The sequence below is a fragment of the Salvelinus fontinalis genome, chromosome 3 (genome assembly GCF_029448725.1).
Source record: "Salvelinus fontinalis isolate EN_2023a chromosome 3, ASM2944872v1, whole genome shotgun sequence".
Lineage (NCBI taxonomy): Eukaryota > Metazoa > Chordata > Actinopteri > Salmoniformes > Salmonidae > Salvelinus > Salvelinus fontinalis.
The window spans coordinates 34,050,969-34,070,548 of NC_074667.1; the positions used below are offsets into that span (position 1 = coordinate 34,050,969).

General features: G+C 41.5%; 1 protein-coding gene across 1 annotated transcript in view; it reads right to left on the reverse strand.

Annotated features, from left to right (window-relative positions):
* The window catches only part of dnai1.2 (dynein, axonemal, intermediate chain 1, paralog 2), a 32,557-nt gene that overhangs the window by 7,129 nt on the left and 5,848 nt on the right, over positions 1 to 19,580 (reverse strand). The window contains exons 10-19 of the mRNA XM_055913116.1: positions 19,487 to 19,571; positions 19,267 to 19,384; positions 19,050 to 19,093; positions 18,723 to 18,970; positions 18,463 to 18,552; positions 16,570 to 16,657; positions 16,398 to 16,477; positions 12,688 to 12,836; positions 4,007 to 4,106; positions 1,660 to 1,845 (exon numbers count right to left, since the gene is read on the reverse strand). Coding sequence (XP_055769091.1) covers positions 1,660 to 1,845; positions 4,007 to 4,106; positions 12,688 to 12,836; positions 16,398 to 16,477; positions 16,570 to 16,657; positions 18,463 to 18,552; positions 18,723 to 18,970; positions 19,050 to 19,093; positions 19,267 to 19,384; positions 19,487 to 19,571 — 1,188 coding nt within the window. The remainder of the gene's footprint in view (positions 1 to 1,659; positions 1,846 to 4,006; positions 4,107 to 12,687; positions 12,837 to 16,397; positions 16,478 to 16,569; positions 16,658 to 18,462; positions 18,553 to 18,722; positions 18,971 to 19,049; positions 19,094 to 19,266; positions 19,385 to 19,486; positions 19,572 to 19,580) is intronic.

Sequence of the window (19,580 nt, forward strand, 5' to 3'; positions counted from 1 at the left end):
CTTAGCGTAAAGAGAGGAGGGGGAAGAAAGAGGTGTGTGTGTGTGTGTGTCGGGGCCTAGAGGAGAGAGTAGCAGAGCCAGCATGACAGTGTTATTTATTGCATTATGCGTTGGGTGTGGGCAATGCTGATGATGAATCATTTGATCTCTTCCCAGCTGTGTAGAACAACAACAAACCTGTATGATTAATGCAAAGGCCAGATACATATCTAGAGTGGGATACAGCCACAGGTGAATAGTAAAGTTTCCCCACTCAAATGAAAGCACAGAATGTACAAGTAGTACACCAATGACGCTAGCAGAGTGTAGTCATTTTAAGCTACGAAGGAAGTGAATCATCTTTGACCATTTTTGTCACGATAACCGCGCGCCCCCTGAAATGTGATTTGTCATTTAGTATACTCTGCTCTTCTATCGGAGCATTGTTGATGCCAATTAGAAGCATTTGGCTTTGGAAGTCATTTTGCTGTCTCATTGTAGCACTGAGATGCAAACAAGTGTGTTCCTTGAAGAAAGGCCATGCGTCAGCATGACATGAAATTATAAGTGACTGGAAAATACGTGGCCTTACTCAACTATCAAAGAATTAATACGGAGAGTATGAAAATGAACATGAGCACCTTAAAAGACCGAACGCTCTACCCTCAAATGGATATCTGCCACAAACAATCCGATACTGTAATAAAATATCACTCAATCCATTTTCGCTTGAGCCTCTAGAGGTGAAAATAAACAAATGCACAAAGGCCTTCAATCAATGGTGTTTTATGGCAGCTAGACACACCAATGATTATAAATGAGGTTTTTCCTTTATGAGAACTGCATGTGACAAGGGCCGGCTCACATAAATGTACAATTGAGTGATACTTTCAATAAGCTCTGCAGCGGCTGGCAATGAACAATTTAGTCCCCGATCGATGGCCGGCCCAGTGAGGTCACGTCATCAGTAAGTGAAGAAACGTCATCTTCTTGTTTCCAAGGAGGGAAAAAAACTCTCATCTCGCTTTGTTGAAATCAGTAAACACTTAACTACTGCTCATCATTAGAGCACTGCTTATCTAATCGTTTTTTAATCATCAGTAGCACTGTGAGCTAGCTTTTCTTTCTGAAAATGGGTCTACAGATCTAAAGTATCCTGAATGGCACCCTATTCCTATATATACTGCACTACTTCTGGTCCAAAATACTAATATAGGCAATAGGGTGCCATGGCCTCCTGTTAACGCAACACATAAAATTATCCTTGGTAAACTAGCGCTTGATTGTTAAACTAACTGTCCAGTGAAAATCTCACTTTTAAAAGTTAATATTCTGTTAACCTATACCCAAGTAATGTTATTGACTCACAATATACCTGTATTTGTGGCCAAAGCATAAATTAGAGAAACAAAACACTTCAAAAACCTCAAACTTGTATCTCAATATCTCAAACAAACTGTTTTAAAAAAGTCTGCTATTTCCTCATGGAGGATGAGCTGGCCAATCAATGGTTTACTTAAATTCATGTTTTTAAATGACTGGTACACACCTAGACCATTCTCTCGTTGGGGTACGCTCACACCATTCCAACAAAGAAAGGCTGCTTTTTTAACATACCAAATTACCATGCTAAGAGTTGCTGACACAGCTCCAGCGCTGCTGGGCTCTTTAGGCTCTTACCTTGGGTTTTTTGCGCAGGTTAGGCGAGAGCTTGAGGCTGGTGACATATCCTCGGTCGTCTCCCACGATGATGATGGGGTAGACGGGGTTAAACTCAATGTGAGTCAGCTTAGTCTTTTTCTTGGCCACCACCGGCTGCTGGCAGATGGCCTCATATTTGTTGATGCTAAGGTCAAAGGTATGAACCTGAGGGAAAAAAGTAACAAATATATAGAAAGTTTGGGAGATTATCGCATGCAAATGCAAGGGGAGTCATTTGGTCAAACCTGAAAAGCAATACAATGTGGGATGGTGGAGAACAGAAATATGGTTGAACCGGCTGCCTTTTGGAATGAGTGTGAAAGCTGACTCATACTGTTTTGTATAGAAAAATATATGAGATATTCTCTAAATAAATTGAGTTGCGCATGTTGTTCCATCCTCATCTATTCCAGCTGGGAACCTCTGAGTGACAAACCAAATCAGCAAGGCAAGAGAGAGAGATTCTCAGTGGGGATGCAACTCGGACCATCTGGTGTACGTACCAGTGTTTGCGCAACACTGAGAGAATGTGTGTGTGTGTGCGTGATGTCTTGTTATTCAAATGACCCTGACAGGAAAAGCTTGCCTCTCCTGACATTTAGCATCGCTGCAGATTGGTCCATTCATCAGTAAATACATGTCAACACACACACACACACACACACACACACACACACACACACACACACACACACACACACACACACACACACACACACACACACACACACACACACACACACACACACACACACACACACACACACACACAATAACAACAAATACCACATCACAGTGTAGAGGGAGTATTTTGGTCATTAGCGTGACGAAGCAAGCAGTCCACACAGCCAGCGGTGACATTCTGAAGAAGGGGTGCCGTTGACCTCTAGGCATGCTATCACTTATAATAGGGATTTTTCATCTCAATGAGACAACTATGAATGACTGTAAATATAATCCAAATGATACAAATTGTAGCAGTCATTAGACAAGTGGTACTGTATAAGACAAAAAACTAATGGTTGTATTTTGACAGTTTCAACCTTAACCAAGAATACTTCATATTCTGGTCTCCTTAGAAACTGATGTTGCTGTGGAACTGCTTGAAAAACAAAATCTAGGCTATGCCATACAAAGTTTTCTAGCAACTAGGAACTGGGTTAGATACAAAACAGGTAAATAACTGGTAATATCATACAATTGGGAAGTCTCTATTCTTCTTTATCGTTGAATCTAGGGAATATAAATGAGTGTAATTCCTTTCAATAATAATTGTGTTGTTATGACTGTTAATGTATTTCATTTGGCATTGCTGAGAATGAGATAAACGTATAGTTTTAATGGAAGGTATCTCTTTGGTTACGTGAATATGGCCTTTTCCATTTCTACAGTAACTATTTATCCAGCAAATGTTGAGGTAACTGGATTTCAGTAATTATTTGCCATTATTGAGGCTATTGTTGTGTTTGTGTTGAGTATTTTCTGGATACATGTTTTGTGAATTAGCCCAGATTTTTTATGTAGGATATTGCATCCTTTTGACTGTCTTTATCAGTGAACCATATCATTCCCTGTCTGTGGGGGACTTGGGAGGCCCGAACCCCTGGAGTACAGGACTCAGTTTTCAGCCATATCAGACACCATGCACACCGCAGAGTTTTCTAATCTGTCTGTTTGCAGACAGTGACAGAGCAGATGGTTCATAGCGCTTCGTCACATTGTTCATCAGCACTAATTTCCTTAATTTCACATGACAGGCGAAATAGAAAGAGAGACAGAGACAGAAAGACAGAGAGAGAGACAGGAGTATGTGATGAACTCCCAGGCAGGCCAGAGAGATGAAACCTCCACAGCTACTCCTGCATCAATGGACCGGCCAAGCCACTGAAGACCAATCACGTCAGTAGACCAACGACAACAGCTGGCTGGCGCGCTAACAACAGACACCGAGATAAACAGAACAAAATACTTGGAGAGTGCTGTAGTACAAATTAGTCTGGGACGTACTCCATCAAACCTGCATTGGCAATGCTTATTGATTTCTTTCTTTTTGATGTCTTCAGTAGGGGATACCCTTGTAATATAAGTTGGTTGTTACCTCTTAGCCATATAAGAGTCATTGTGTTAAACATATTTTTTCGAAAGAAATTAAGATAGACAGACAGACATTAATGTCCATTCACCGTTTGCTGCTCCTCAAAAAAGTTATTTAAGCTTTTGCTAGTTAACAACGTTTTGACTACATTGGCCTTGATGGAGTTTCATAAAAACACCTTTTGAGTGAGAGGACATGCCTTGGTCTCTTTGCCTCTAACTGGTTACATACCTTGCCATCAGTGGTGACTGCAGCGAAGACAGTGGAGGAGTAAGGAGACCATGCCACATCTCCCACAGAGGCGTTCAGGTCAAAGGTGAACATTGGGGTCCTACAGAGACATGGACACTGAAGTATAAGGACTCCGTAATGGATACAAATACTAATACTATAAAGTCAAGATTACTTTATTTACCTTAAAAATAGCAGAAAACAAGACATCATAGACACCTTCTCTAAACTTTTGTAAAAGCAGGTCACATTACTTGTTCATCATAAGTTCAAATAAAAAGTTAGAGAGTAAAGAGTGAAAAAGACGAAGACAGACATTACTCTTCCCGAGAGAGAAAAAGAAAAAGAGAGAGAGGGCTTGAAAATAAAAATCAATAGCACCTCTTCAGGCTACATAGACTCCATTGGGTCGAGCCGATGAGTAAATGCAACCTGCGCCCTCCTCTTATCCCACCAAAGATATCCCCTCCTTCTTGTCAGTGTATTATATTCCTCCTGTGAGGTCTTCAGCGTCTAGAGAGATGAGCTAAAGCGGGGAATGGGATCCAGGATGATAAGTTAGAAAGTGCGTGAACTGCAGTATCTTATATTCCATTCTTTCCAAAGAAAAGGAAGGAGACATGAACAGTGACTGTTATTGCTCCCAATGGTGAGACTGCTTTGTGAACTGTAGGAACAATACAATGGTTTGAAATGTTTGTCCTCAGTCTTTTGAGGTGCAGGCAGGCAGATAAGTAGCGCTAAAGGCATGTGGAAAATAGAACCTGGTCAATTCCATATCGGCAGATAGCCTAGTGGTTAGAGTGCTGGGCCACTAATCAAAAGGTTGCTGGACATTTACTCTAAATCATTTCTGTTTACTAAGATACAAAATAAGTAAGAAATCGAATTTTATTGGTCGCGTACACAGATTTGCAGGTGCAGCCAAATGCTTGTATTTTGTCAATCAAAAAGTGGTGCAGCCAGTCCATAGACTAGAGAGATAGTTATTCTATGTGGATAAACAGACAGATAGCACATGAAGCCACTGAAAGAAGCTAGGATGTCAAGAGAGTGCGGGGTAAGCTGAATGATATTATTAGTTTATCACAGGCTGCCAGGCTGAAGTCCTGATTTCTGTAACCTGCAGAGAAATCTGTAACACCACTTCTGACATTTTGTGACTCAGGCTAGATCTGATCTGAGACGCATGACTCATCACTCACAACCCATTCAGATAGATGGAGTTACAAGGGCTTGTATCAACAGGAAAAAGTAGTTCCGACCTAACCAATCCACATGATTGATTATTATTCAAATTACCATTTAAGTGTGCAGAGGGACTACTGTTCAACTACTGCTGAACTAAATAAGTGGCTCCCTCACCATGCTCCCTAAACAATGTGGAATCAATTTCTGAAAAAGTATTCTGTTGTTGTCAAACCCCTTTCAACTTGATTAAAGATGTGATATCATTGGTGGGTTCAATGGCAGGTCGGAGATAGGTGCTAAACTAATGATTGTGTAGTGATACATACAAGTACTATAACACCAACAGTCTGCCCTAACACAAAAGACGAAAGCAGGCACAGTCAATATCTCAGTGATAATGATCAACATAATGAACAGTCTTGATAACACTGAGGTCAGTTGAGAACCAGTTGAAAATCACTGAACATACGTGTGTTTCGATGTGTTCAAGCCCTCTGCTGGTAGTTCTGTTTATAGCCAAAATCAAATCAAAATGTATTGGTTACATACACGTGTTTAGCAGCTGTTATCGCGGGTGTAGCAAAATGCTTGTGGTGTAGCAAAATGCTAGCCATAAATGTGGACTTCATGGAAAGCGATTAGATAATTATGATTATTGTTCAGTATGAAAATATATCTTATGTAAATATCTAATTGAATTTTTCAAATAATCTGGCAGGCAAATGACATTGTTTCCAGAAAGGGGGTGAGAAAAGTGATGGATATGGTTGAAAATCTTGGAATAGTTTTCACAATTTGTAGTATCATATAATGGTTGGGTGAAAGTTGAAATAAGACCCAGGGTTCTATTTTAACAAACCTAACGCAATGTACCATGACTAAACCCATACGGGAAGAAATATATATTTCAATATATGTATTTTGAATGATAAATATCTACTAAGCTGTATGGAATTATTTTAAGAAGGTCATACCAAGGATCATTTTGCTATTTGATTTAGAATTTTAAGACCCCTTGAAGTATCAAAAAAATACATAAAACAATTATTTTATGAAAAGTGTTATTTGGCCTTACTGCTAATAGCCCATACAAACACATTAAATAACAGATTCACTGCATGGAACAACAGATAGTCCCCCCAAAAAAAATCTAAAGGAAGTTTGTTCTGAAGTGTCTGTCCTATATATGAGGGATATAACAAAGATCAGGAAACAGTATATAAATACAGTACCAGTCAAAAGTTTAGACACACCTACCCATTCAAAGGTTTTTCTTTATGTTTACTATTTGCTACATTGTAGAATAATAGTGAACACATCAATACTATGAAATAACACATATGGAATCATGTTGTAACAAAAAAAGTGTGAAACAAATAAAAATACATTTTATATTCTTCAAAGTAGCCAGCCTTTGCCTTGATGGCAGCTTTGCACAATCTTGGCATTCTCTCAACCAGCTTCACCTGGAATGCTTTTCCAACAGTCTTTGAAGGAGTTCCCACATATGCTGAGCACTTTTTGGCTGCTTTTCCTTCACTATGCGGTCCAACTCATCCCAAACCATCTAAACTGGGTTGAGGTCGAGTGACTGTGGAGGCCAGGCCATCTGAAGCAGCAGCTCACTGTCCTTGGTCAAATAGCCCTTACACAACCTGGAAATGTGTTTTGGATCATTGACCTGTTGAAAAACAAATGATAGTCTCACTAAGCACAAACCAGGCAGGATGGCGTATCGCTCCAGAATGCTGTGATAGCCATGCTGGTTAAGTGTGCCTCTAAATAAATCACTGACAGTGTCACCAGCAAAGCACCCCCACACCTCCTCCTCCATGCTTCACGGAGGGAACCACACATGCGGAGATCATCTGTTCACCTACACTGCGTCTCACAAAGACACTGCGGTTGGAACCAAAAATCTCAAATTTGGACCAAAGGATAGATGTCCACTGGTCTAATGTCCATTGATCGTGTTTCTTGGACCAAGCAAGTCTCTTCTTCTTATCGGTGTCCTTTAGTAGTGGTTTCTTTGCAGCAATTCGACCATGAAGGCCTGATTCACGCAATCTCCTCTGAACAGTTGATGTTGAGATGTGTCTGTTACTTGAACTCTGTGAAGAACTTATTTGGGCTGCAATTTCTGAGGTGCGGTTAACTCTAATGAACTTATCCTCTTCAGCAGAGGTAAAAATGGGTCTTCATTTCCTGTGGCAGTCCTCATGAGAGCCAGTTTCATCATAGTGCTTGATGGTTTTTGCGACTGCACTTGAAGTAACTTCAAAGTTCTTGACATTTTCCAGATTGACTGACCTTCATGCCTTACAGAAATGATGGACTGTCGTTTCTCTTTGCTTATTTGAGCTGTTCTTGCCATAATATGGACTTGTTTTTTTACCAAATAGGGCTATTCCACCCCTACCTTGTCCCAACACAACTGATTGGCTCATGGCACCGGAGAAGATGGCTGATGTTTTACGTGATCCTAACCAACTGTGTTTTTTTGTTCATTTTTTGCGTTGTTTGTAACTTATTTGTTCACTTATTCTGTACATAATGTTGCTGCTACCGTCTCTTATGACCGAAAATAACTTCTGGACATCAGAACAGCGATTACTCGCCACAAACTGGCAGAAGCTTTTTTCCCCCTTTAACGAGTCCAACGAGCCTGACGTTAAGGACATACTGCTTTCCCGGGAACAGGCCCAAATCCCCGTTATTTGCGTGAAGAGAAGAAGGAGAAAAAGAGGACGGAGGTCGGGCTGCCTTCTGAGAATTCATATGCGATCGAATAAACCCACACTGCCTTCTGTTCTACTAGCTAACATGCAATCATTGGAAAATTAAATTTGATGACCTACGAGGAAGATTAAACTACCAACGGGACATTAAAAACTGTAATATCTTATGCTTCATGGAGTCGTGGCTAAACGACGACATTATCAACATACAGCTGGCTAGTTATACGCTGTATCGGCAGGATAGAACAGTGGCGTCTGGTAAGACAAGGGGGGGCGGACTTTGTTTATTTGTAAACAACAGCTGGTGCACAATATCCAAGGAAGTCTCTAGGTTTTGCTCGCCTGAGGTAGAGTATCCCATGATAAGCTGACCACACTATCTACCTAGAGAGATTTCATCTGTATTTTTCATAGCTGTCTACATACCACCACAGACCGATGCTGGCACTGAGGACACACTCAATGAGCTGTATTCCGCCATAAGCAAACATGAAAACGCTCATCCAGAGGCAGCACTCCTAGTGGCCGGGGACTTTAATGCAGGGAAACTTAAATCCATTTTACCAAATTTCTATCAGCATGTTAAATGTGCTAAAAAAAAAACTATAGACCACCTTTACTCCACACACAGAGACGTGTACAAAGCTCTCCCTCACCCTCCATTTGGCAAATCTGACCATAATTCTATCCTCCTGATTTCTGCTTACAAGCAAAAATTAAAGCAGGAACACCAGTGACTTGGTCAATAAAAAAGTGGTCAGATGAAGCAGATGCTATGCTACAGGACTGTTTCGCTAGCACAGACTAGAATATGTTCTGGGATTCTTCCGATGGCATTGAGGAGTACACCAGTCATTGGCTTCATCAATAAGTGCATCGATGACATTGTCCCCACAGTGACTATACGTACATACCCCAACCAGAAGCCATGGATTACAGGCAACATCCGCACTGAGCTAAAGGCTAAAGCTACCGCTTTCAAGGAGCGGGACTCTAACCCGGAAGCTTATAAGAAATCCCGCTATGTCCTCCCACGAACCATCAAACAGGCAAAGTGTCAATACAGGACTAAGATCGAATTGTACTACACCGGCTCTGACGCTCATCAGATGTGGCAGGGCTTGCAAACCATTACAGACTACAAAGGGAAGCACAGCCGAGAGCTGCCCAGTGCAGACCCACTCCCATTTGCATACCGTCCTAACAGATCCACAGATGATGCCATCTCTATTGCACTCCACACTGCCCTTTCCCGCCTGGACAAAAGGAACACTTATGTGAGAATGCTATTCATTGACTACAGCGCAGCGTTCAACATCATAGTGCCGTCAAAGCTCATCAATATGCTAAGGACCCTGGGACTAAACACCTCTCCGTCTGCAACTGGATCCTGGACTTCCTGACGGGCCGCCCCCAGGTGGTATGGGTAGGTAACAAAACATCCGCCACGCTGATCCTCAACACAGGGGCCCCTCAGGGGTGTGTGCTCAGTCCCCTCCTGTACTCCCTGTTCACTCATGACTGCACAGCCAGGCACAACTCCAACATCATCATTAAGTTTGCCAATGACACAACAGTGGTAGGCCTGATCACAGACAACGACGAGGCAGCCTATAGGGAGGTCAGACACCTGGCAGTGTGATGCCAGGACAACAACCTCTCCCTCAACGTGATCAAGACAAAGGAGATGATTGTGGACTACAGGAAAAGGAGGACCAAGCACGCCCCCATTCTCATCAACGGGGCTGTAGTGGAGCAGGTTGAGAGCTTCAAGTTCTTGGTGTCCACATAACCAACAAACTATCATGGTCCAAGCACATCAAGACAGTCATGAAGAGGGCACGACAAAACCTATTCCCCCTCAGGAGACTGAAAAGATTTGGCATGGGTCCTCAGATCCTCAAAAGGTTCTACAGCTGCACCATCGAGAGCATCCTGACTGGTTGCATCACTGCCTGGTATGGCAACTGCTCGGGTTCCGGCCGCAAGGCACTACAGCCCAGTACATCAATGGGGCCAAACTTTCTGCCATCCAGGACCTCTATACCAGGCGGTGTCAGAGAAAGGCCCTAAAAATTGTCAAAGACTACAGCCACCCTAGTCATAGACTGTTCTCTCTGCTACCGCATGGCAAGTGCTAAGTCTAGGTTCAAGAAGCTTCTAAACAGCCTCTTCCCTCAAGCCATAAGACTCCTGAACATCTAATCAAATGGCTACCCAGACTATTTGCATTGCACCCCCCCCCCCCCCCCCCCCCCCCCACACACCGTTATTATCTATGCATAGTCACTTTAATAACTCTACCTTCCTATACATATTACCTCAATTACCACGACTAACCGGTGCCCTCGCACATTGACTCTGTACCGGTACCCCCTGTATATAGTCTCACTTTTGTTGTTTTCCTGCTACTCTTTAATTACTTGTACTTATTCATATTTTTTAAACTGCATTGTTGGTTAGGGCCTTTAAGTAAGCATTTCACTGTAAGGTCTACACCTTTGGTATTTGGCGCATGTGAGTAATACAATTTGATTTGATTTGATTTTAAACACATTAACAAGACACACCTGTTAATTGAAATGCATTCCAGGTGACAACCTCATGAAGCTGGTTGAGAGAATGCCAAGAGTGTGCAAAGCTGTCATCAAAGCAAAGGGTGGCTACTTTGAAGAATCTCAAGTATAAAATATATTTTGTTTTCTACAATGTAGAAAATAGTAAAAATAAAGAAAAACCCTTGAATGAGTAGGTGCCCAAACTTTTGACTGGTACTGTATATCTGTATTCCCAGTCATGTGAAATCTATATATTAGGGCCTAATGAATTTATTTCAATTGGCTGATTTCCATTATGAACTGTAACTCAGTAAAATCTGTGAAATTGTTACATGTGGCGTTTATATATTTTTTTCCAGTGTACACTGCTAAACAGTTAATCACATGGCTATCCGGACTATTTGCATTGACTCCCTTTTATACGCTGCTGCTACTCGCTGTTTATTATCTATGCATAGTCACTTTACCCCTACCTACAGTGCATACTGTACTACCTCAATTACCTTGAGTAACCTGTACCCCCACACATTGACTCAGTACATGTACCCCCTGCATTTCACGGTAAGGTACCTGTTGTATTCGGCCCATGTGAAAATGTATTTTTGATTTGATTTGTTAAACATAGGCCATAGCATTTACTGTACACTGATATATGTGCTAGGCGAACTGTAAATACAGTCTGGACATGCCAGACGTAGTCAATATGCATGGTTAAAATCACTAGGCTATTGATAAGGCCTGAAAAAAATGCGCATCATTCTAATCAAATTCTTATAAAAACAAAACAACAACTTGTTTTAAAATAGGCTATGTCTAAATACAGTTCCAGGAACCATAATTGCTCCCGGTAGGCGTATAATACAGACAAGGCAACTTAGACTATTGAGGGTTTTACACACATCCAAACCTTTGACAGGAGCTGTATTAAGATCCAATATAAAGAGAAAGGGGGAATGTCCACTCACCGTTATACTGCCCGCAAATGTAATGTTTTATAAACATCATAGAATAATCTTACAGACCACATTTGCACATCTCCAGAAATAGCAGACAAAATTGCATTCGAGCCATGTACAGTACGTTCTCACCATAAACCCATGGAAGGTGAATCTTTCTAATATGTTTGGTTTTTAATCAAATTCAACAAAAAACAATCAATCTGTTTTTTAAACCAACAACAATATTTCTAAATAGGATTGGGTCAGAAGCATGATGTCATAAATCACTTTCTCATTCCATGGCACTGTGTGCACAAGTAGGCCTAAATGTCTTTACGTATAACATTTGCACGTCTACAAAATACTAGGCTCCTGTCAATTGTATCGTTGCCTAAGTGCGAGACTGATTCTCCAAAAAATTGCCCATTGATATAGCATTACCGGGGGACTGAATAGTTTGGAAGTACGTGTCATTGGTAATCGAGCGAGGGGCGCTCTTTGAAAATGGAGATGGATGCCTACTTGAACAAGTGAAATGCAGGTATGTGAACTGAAGCACTCAGTAGACCATTTAAAACCCCTTTATTCATAGGCTACTTTTGGCTAATGGCCAGGATACAAAGACAAACCTATGTGATGCTGCTAAACCACTCTTGATTAAGGGGAGGGTAGGCTATGCTTGGTATTTAATCAAATGAAACAAAATGGGGGGAAACCAATAGTTTTTTATATTTATAAAAACGAGAATCACCATGTGCACTGCACGTCATGGCTGGCTAGGCTGCACATCCGCTCTCAAAATCCATTCGTTACCGTTAAGACCTGCTTTTTTTGGGCCTTAAAACGTCCAATTAGCGCATTATGACATTTTCTATTTTGTGCTTGTTTTTAAGGACAGGCCTCAGATATTGCCACCCCTCCCACCTCAGCGCAATCGAGCTGATGTTAGAAAGGTAAACTGCGGAACCTGACGTTGGAGCTGGAAAATGCCAGGCCGCCAGTTTTTACATCATAAAATTGGAAACTAACTTGTGCCTCCTTAGTGGCAGCCAAAAATAGAGCCCCCAGGGATCAAATTTATGTTTTTGGGGTGTCATTTTAAAACCAGAATTATAGCCTGACATAGATTTGGAACAGCGAGACCTTTTTGAATTTAGCTACTCCTCTAATCTAAGCTGGCCAATGTGAAAATAAATATCAGTGACAGCATAGTTTGATTCGGGTGGGCACAATAGTGTGATGGTGAGTAGACTTACTTGATGGTGTGGTCCCAGATCTTGACGGTCCAATCAGAGCTGCAGGATATAAAGACCTTGGTGTGGAAGTGGTTCCACTTAACTGCGTCCACTGCCATGTTATGGGCATTGTAGGTCTCCAGGAATTGGCTGGAGTAAGCCTTGGAGCACTGGAAATGACACGGCATTAATATGGAGTCAGTCCTCACATTCCCCCATAAACCACTCCAGATAGACATAATACTGTAGCTGTGAACCAAACTTGCTCTCTACTATTATTGCAAGCTACATCATTTGCATGGTGACAGAATGACAGGAGTGAAAGCACAGAGAAAGTATCAGAGTTAAATTAAAGGGATAAATTAAAATGCAGCCCAGGCCTAAATGGCATGTCCCCCACTGGGCAAAACTGGTTGAATCAACGTTGTTTCCACGTCATTTCAACAAAGAAATTCATTATTAGGAGGTTGAATCAACGTTGTTTCCACGTCATTTCAACAAAGACATTCATTATTAGGAGGTTGAATCAATGTGGAAAACAGATTGGATTTGCAAAAAGTCATCAACGTAAGGGATTTTTTTTTTTTTTTAACCTACATCCAATGTCATGGTGACATGTTTTGTTGATTTCGTGTTAGTTGACAACTCAACCAAATGTAAATAAAAATAGATGTTGAACTGATGTCTGTGCCCAGTGGGGTTGTTATATAAGGGGATATGTAGTGAATAAATCACAGCAGAGATATTACATTTTTCCCAAGAGCTCCCGGAGTTGGCTGTTTTCCAACAAGAGGTGACAGATTGGAACTGATATCACACACATAGCTGTGTGTGTGGGTGTGTGTGTATTTGTGCGAGTTTGCATGAATCAAAAAGTGTCACAGACAAGGAGCTAGCTAGAGCTAACAAGGAGGAGACAAGGAGCTAGCTATAATTAATCCTATCTATGAATAAATAAATAAAATTATAATATAAATGATACAAAAAACTTTTTTAAATCATTCAAATTACTACACCAGAGAGCATGATTTATCCACAGAGGACCATTAGCTTCTTTTAAGAAATAGCTGTGGATTGTTTTAAATCACAAGCGCATAGCTGTTTGTTGAGTGCGGCTGTCAGTGAAATGCATCTAAAATAGTCCTAGGGCTATCGCAATATTTCAAAATACAATCGCGGGACAAACGCTAAAGAGAAAAGAGAGTAAAAGCTATAATCTGTCTTCAGTTACAAAAATTCTCAATTCTTAAATTGAACGAAACAGTAGGCTTATTGCCCATCGTATTAGCACTAGTGGAGAACATATTCACTGTCTTTATCATTCGTTGTGTGAGTCAGTGCCACTGGAAAGTCATTTTAGGATAATCTAATTTCCTCCTCCAGGCTAGATGGACGTCATATTGTACAATATGGTTGCATTCAAGACAAGGTTGTTTTTATTGTTGTCAGTTTGTCAGCAGAGCAGGCTACCCTGTCATTTTTGTTAAAGATTAGGATTCTGTTAATATGTCGGCAGTCATGTAAAGTGTCGTAGAATTGCATGAAATGTGTTTCTAAAATGAAAAAATGTATTCCGGAAGCCCCCCAAAAAATCCTCTAGCTAGGGCTGAGCTCTGAATCTGTGCAAAGGAGAGAAAAAAAGCATTGTTCAGAACCTAATTATTTTGCAAATATTTAGTTATATTATAATCCTAATTTATGACTATTCAATCTTCTCATCACATTAGAAATAGTAGGCTATTTTACGTTAGTCTGCAAATGGGATGATAGATGCATGCTTTATCTTAAAGGTGATTTTTTTGGGGGTGAAAAGATAGTTTCCCCAAACTTGAAACTCCTGTGCCACCTATGATCTTTTCTCTCAATTTTATCCTGATATAGAGCACACGATCATGAGCCTGATGAACGTCTTAGCATCTTCTACAACAGTGGTTCCCAAACTGTGGGGCGGGGCGCGGCTTTCAACTTACTCTTGAAAGTTGTAATAGTAGAATGCACTAGTATAATTCTCTTGTCATGTCAGTCATTGCATACCTTAGAGAGCTATTTACAACTTGTCAGAAATGTCCAGATCAACTTGCCCATGTCAGCTAACATTTTTTTAGCTTGTTTTTTTTGCCCATAGATTTTGTTGTAATGTTTGTGTCACCCAAATATCACATGAATACACATTAGACATGGCAAAATGTATAGAATTGCAAGAAAATTTGCTTTAAAACTGAAAATTCTCTGCACCTCATGACAAAATGTGTAGAATTGCAGGAAATAAGCTTTAAAACCTACATTTGTTTACAGTGCTTATGCCCATAGAGATAAACGTGGCAGGATGTTCCCCAATGCTGTAAGGGGGGCCTGGGAGAAAACGTTTGGGAACCCCTGTTGTACAACATAAAAGGCCTTCATTACAATGTAATGTACAGAGTTTTCAAAAACCCTTCATGTAGGCATATTAAACACTAAATACTGTAGGTTTATTGTGACTTAGACCCCAGTGCATGTTTGTGATGAAACTATCTCCCACCCGATGTTGCAAAAACGCCACAACAACGAGACACTGAAGAGACACTAATGAGCTTGCACAGTCAGCAAGATCTGGAAAATCAGAATGGGCCTTTGATGACACACTGCTACAGCGAGCTCGCAATCAGCCAAAACCCTTCATTAGCATGTGCGCTTACCGAACCATAACATTGCAGGGAGCTAGCTAGCTAACACAGTGGGCTAAGGCTCACAATTAGCATAGCCTTTAGAGAGAGTAGACTGAGCTGCCTGTCACTTGAGGCTCTGCGTGGCTGTGGCAGTTCTGTAAGGGGCTTCTAAAAGGCGTTTGTCTGTGTGTGTGAGATTGAGTCAATCTGTCTCAAAGCTGTAGCTGAGAGCGATGGAACCTTATTGAATCCATCATCCCGTCTAGATTGAGGCAAAAAAAAGATCCTCTGTAGAACTCTGCTTCAGTGTGTGTGGAATGTGTTCAGAACCTCACAGTAGCGTGTCTCTTTGCACCACTGCTGGATAGAAACTTGTGTGAGAAGGCCAAATGAGGATGGACGCCAGCCAAAAACTACAGCTGTCTGCTGTTAATGAGCAAATCTGGGAGAGGTTTGGAGGCTCTGCCCTCATTTTGGCTCTCATTAAATGCTTAGCACCGCGTGAGAGGGCCTCCCAGAGCGCCAGCCTAGACTGACAAGCCTTTCCTAGACTAACAAGCCTAGCATAGACTGACAAATACAGTAAAACATTTTTTTAATTTTTTTAAAACAGTGTTTAAATTATGCCAATCGCCATGACTACTCCTCTTCTTAAATTTAGCATTCGAAAAAGCCTTCCCTCTGAGCCCCCCAAAAAACACTAAACAAGTTGTAGGGCTGCACCGTTGAGAGCAGAGATAGAGGTAAAGCACCACTTCAGAGTGGTGCTTTACAGCCCGCTGGGAAGAGGCTGTGCCAAGCCCAAAGCCTAGTGCTAATGAGAGAACTTCCTCACTCTCTGAGAGACAAGGAGAAGGCATTGCTTCTGTGGCCAAGCAGGATATCACACACCACACTATAAACACAACAGAACAAGACTCCATTTGATTCCTCAGACGAGCAACTAGCAGACGGTCAGGACACCCAAGACAATTCATATCTCTTTAAGTTGCCGTAAAATAAGTAAACGTTTTGGAGTGGCTGAACACAGCAATAGTCAGTGGGGGATACATGACCGGGGACCATGTTTTAATGTCTTCTCACCTTGTGAATCTTGCCCTCCTCCGTGCCAACCAGGAAGAGGTAGTCAATCTGTTTGTGGAAGTCGAAGGATGTTCCACAAGCTGCGGGACGACAAACATTGTCAAATATTTCAATGATCCTAACAGGTATCAAACAGTGTTGAAATGATGCATCAGTTGATGACAGGTCTTACCCATGATGGGAAGTTGCACGCCTTCTGGTCCTTCTGACACAGCTCCCGCCAACGACAGCTTGATGATGTCTGTGAAGACCAGCTCATTCTGCAACCATTCAAACCCACATCAAAACTACTGTGAGAACAATTTGATACACAAAAATACTCTTACAGTACCAGTCAAAAGTGTGGACACACCTACTCATTCAAGGGTTTTTCTTTATTTTTTCTACATTGTAGAATAATAGTGAAGACATCAGAACTATGAAATAAGACATATGGAATCATGTAATAACCAAAAAAGTGTTAAACAAATCTAAATATATTTTATATTTGAGATTCTTCAAAGTAGCAACCCTTTGCCTTGATGACAGCTTTGCACACTATTGGCATTCTCTCAACCAGCTTCATAAGGTAGTCACCTGGAATGCATTTCAATGAACAGGTGTGCCTTGAAATAGTTCATTTGTGTAATTTCTTTCCTTCTTAATGCACTTGAGCCAATCAGTTGTATTGTGACAAGGTAGATTTACAGAAGATGGTCCTATTTGGTAAAAGACCAAGTCCATATTATGGCAAGAACAGCTAAAATTACTTTAAGACATGAAGGTTAGCCACTCCGGAAAATGTCAAGAACTTTGAACGTTTCTTCAAGTGCAGTCACAAAAACCATCAAGCACTATGATGAAACTGGCTCCCATGAGGACCGCCACAGGAAAGGAAGACCCAGAGTTACCTCTGCTGCAGAGGGTAAGTTCATTTAGAGTTAACCGCACCTCAGAAATTGCAGCCTAAATAAATGCTTCAGAGTTCAAGTAACAGACACATCTCAACATCAACTGTTCAGAGGAGACTGCGTGAATCAGGACTTTATGGTTGAATTGCTGCAAAGAAACCACTACTAAAGGACACCGATAAGAAGAAGAGACTCGCTTGGGCCAATAAACACAAGGAATGAACATTCGACCTCTGGAAATCTGTCCTTTGGTCTGATGAGTCCAAACTTGAGATTTTTGGTTCCAACTGCCATGTTGTTGTGAGACGCATAGTAGATGAACGGATGATCTCCGCATGTGTGGTTCCCACCGTGAAGCATGGAGGAGGAGGTGTGATGGTGTGGGGGTGCTTTGCTGGTGACACTGTCTGTGATTGATTTAGAATTCAACCAGCATGGCTACCACAGCATTCTGCAGCAATACACCATCTCATCTGGTTTGCGCTTAGTGGACCTATGATTTGTTTTTCAACAGGACAATGACCCAACCCACCTCCAGGCTGTGTAAGGGCTATTTTACCAAGAAGGGGAGTGATGGAGTGCTGCATCAGATGAGCTGGCCTTCACAATCACCCGACCTCAACCCAATTGAGATGGTTTGGGATGAGTTGGACCGCAGAGTGATGGAAAAGCAGCCAACAAGTGCTCAGCACAGGGTGGCTACTTTGAAGAATATAAAATATAAAATATATTTTGATTTGTTTAACACTTTTTGGGTTACTACATGATTCCATATGTGTTATTTCATCTTTTTGATGTCTTCACTATTATTCTACAACGTAGAAATAAAGAAAAGAAAAAAAGAAAATAAAGAAAAACCCTTGAATGAGTAGGTGTGTCCAAACGCCTCTTCCCTATTTGACCTAGAGAGTTTGTGTGTATGTATTTATGTGTAGGCTACGTGTGCCTTTTGTAATATATATATATTTTTTATGTAGTTCTGACCTTGAGCTGTTGTCTATTAGTGTTCTGTATTATGTCATTATGTCCGGATTATGTCATGTCTTGTGGAAGAGTAGCTGCTGCTTTTGCAACAGCTAATGGGGATCCTAATACAAAATATGCACAAATGCTCACAAGCAGACATGCATATATTAACACACATACTGAGGAAAGTGAATCTATTTCTCAAGCACCTTGACAAGAGTCCATGACACCACACGGCCATCAGATGACACAGAGAAGAAGTTGTGATTGTTGTCCATGTCGTCCTTCTGCCACTTCACCTGAAAAAGAAATGCCACAAACATAATTTAGCACAATGACCCAGAAAAACATACATCCGCGACAGTGATTTGCAGACAAACAGACAGCCAGACAGACAAACAAAGTCTTAGAACATCATGCGTCAGTGAGTGTTATCCAAAATACAGAACATGCACAAACTAACACAAACCTGCCACACGGGGTCGGTGTGCTTGCCAGACTTGGCGGTGCTCTTATAGATGGGCTGCAGCGTCTCTTCTTTGAGGTTGTAGACGGCCACGCAGCCGTCGTAGAAGCCCACGGCCACCAGGTAGGGCAGGTGCTTGTGGATGTCCAGGCACAGGATGCCCGACGTCGTGGGGTAGATATACTCAGGGAAAGTGGAGTTCTTCAGGGAGTAGAACACCAGCATGCCCCGCCCCTGCTTGGTGAAGTCGTCTGGGTGGAAGAGCTGGGTCAAGATAGCTCAGAGAAAGAAGTAAAAAGGGTACAGGTTTGGTATACCTTGCGTACTTACATGATCCAAGGCCGACGGCAAACAAATCTTTGTAGCTTTCATTCCTATGGAGGAACAGAGAGACTATAATTATTTCATGCATTTCCCCAAAAATATTACGAAGATTTCAGGTTTTCCCAGTGGTCCAACTACTGTCTATAAGCCACACACCTATCAGAACTGTTTCAGTGATAGTAAAGCCGCATTGTCGTTGTTGTTGTAATGTGGGAAGACTGACCAGCAGAGGGCAGTGACAGACAGTCTCTTGGCTTTGTCATACTGAAACTTCCAGAGGGGGAGAAGGGTGCCCTCCTGCTCCCGGTACTCATCAGAGGCATCTTCAAAGTACTTAAAATCTAAAAGAGGGAAGTGACATCTCATATCATGTCACCATGCAGAGACTATCAGGAGGTTTTGTATCAAGGTAAAATAACATGGCACACACAGGAAGGACCTACCTTGTGCAATGTCGTCAAACGTGTTTTGGTTCACCATCCGCTCGATGATCTTGGCCACCTTGGCCACTTTGGTGATGTCATCACTCTAAGAGGA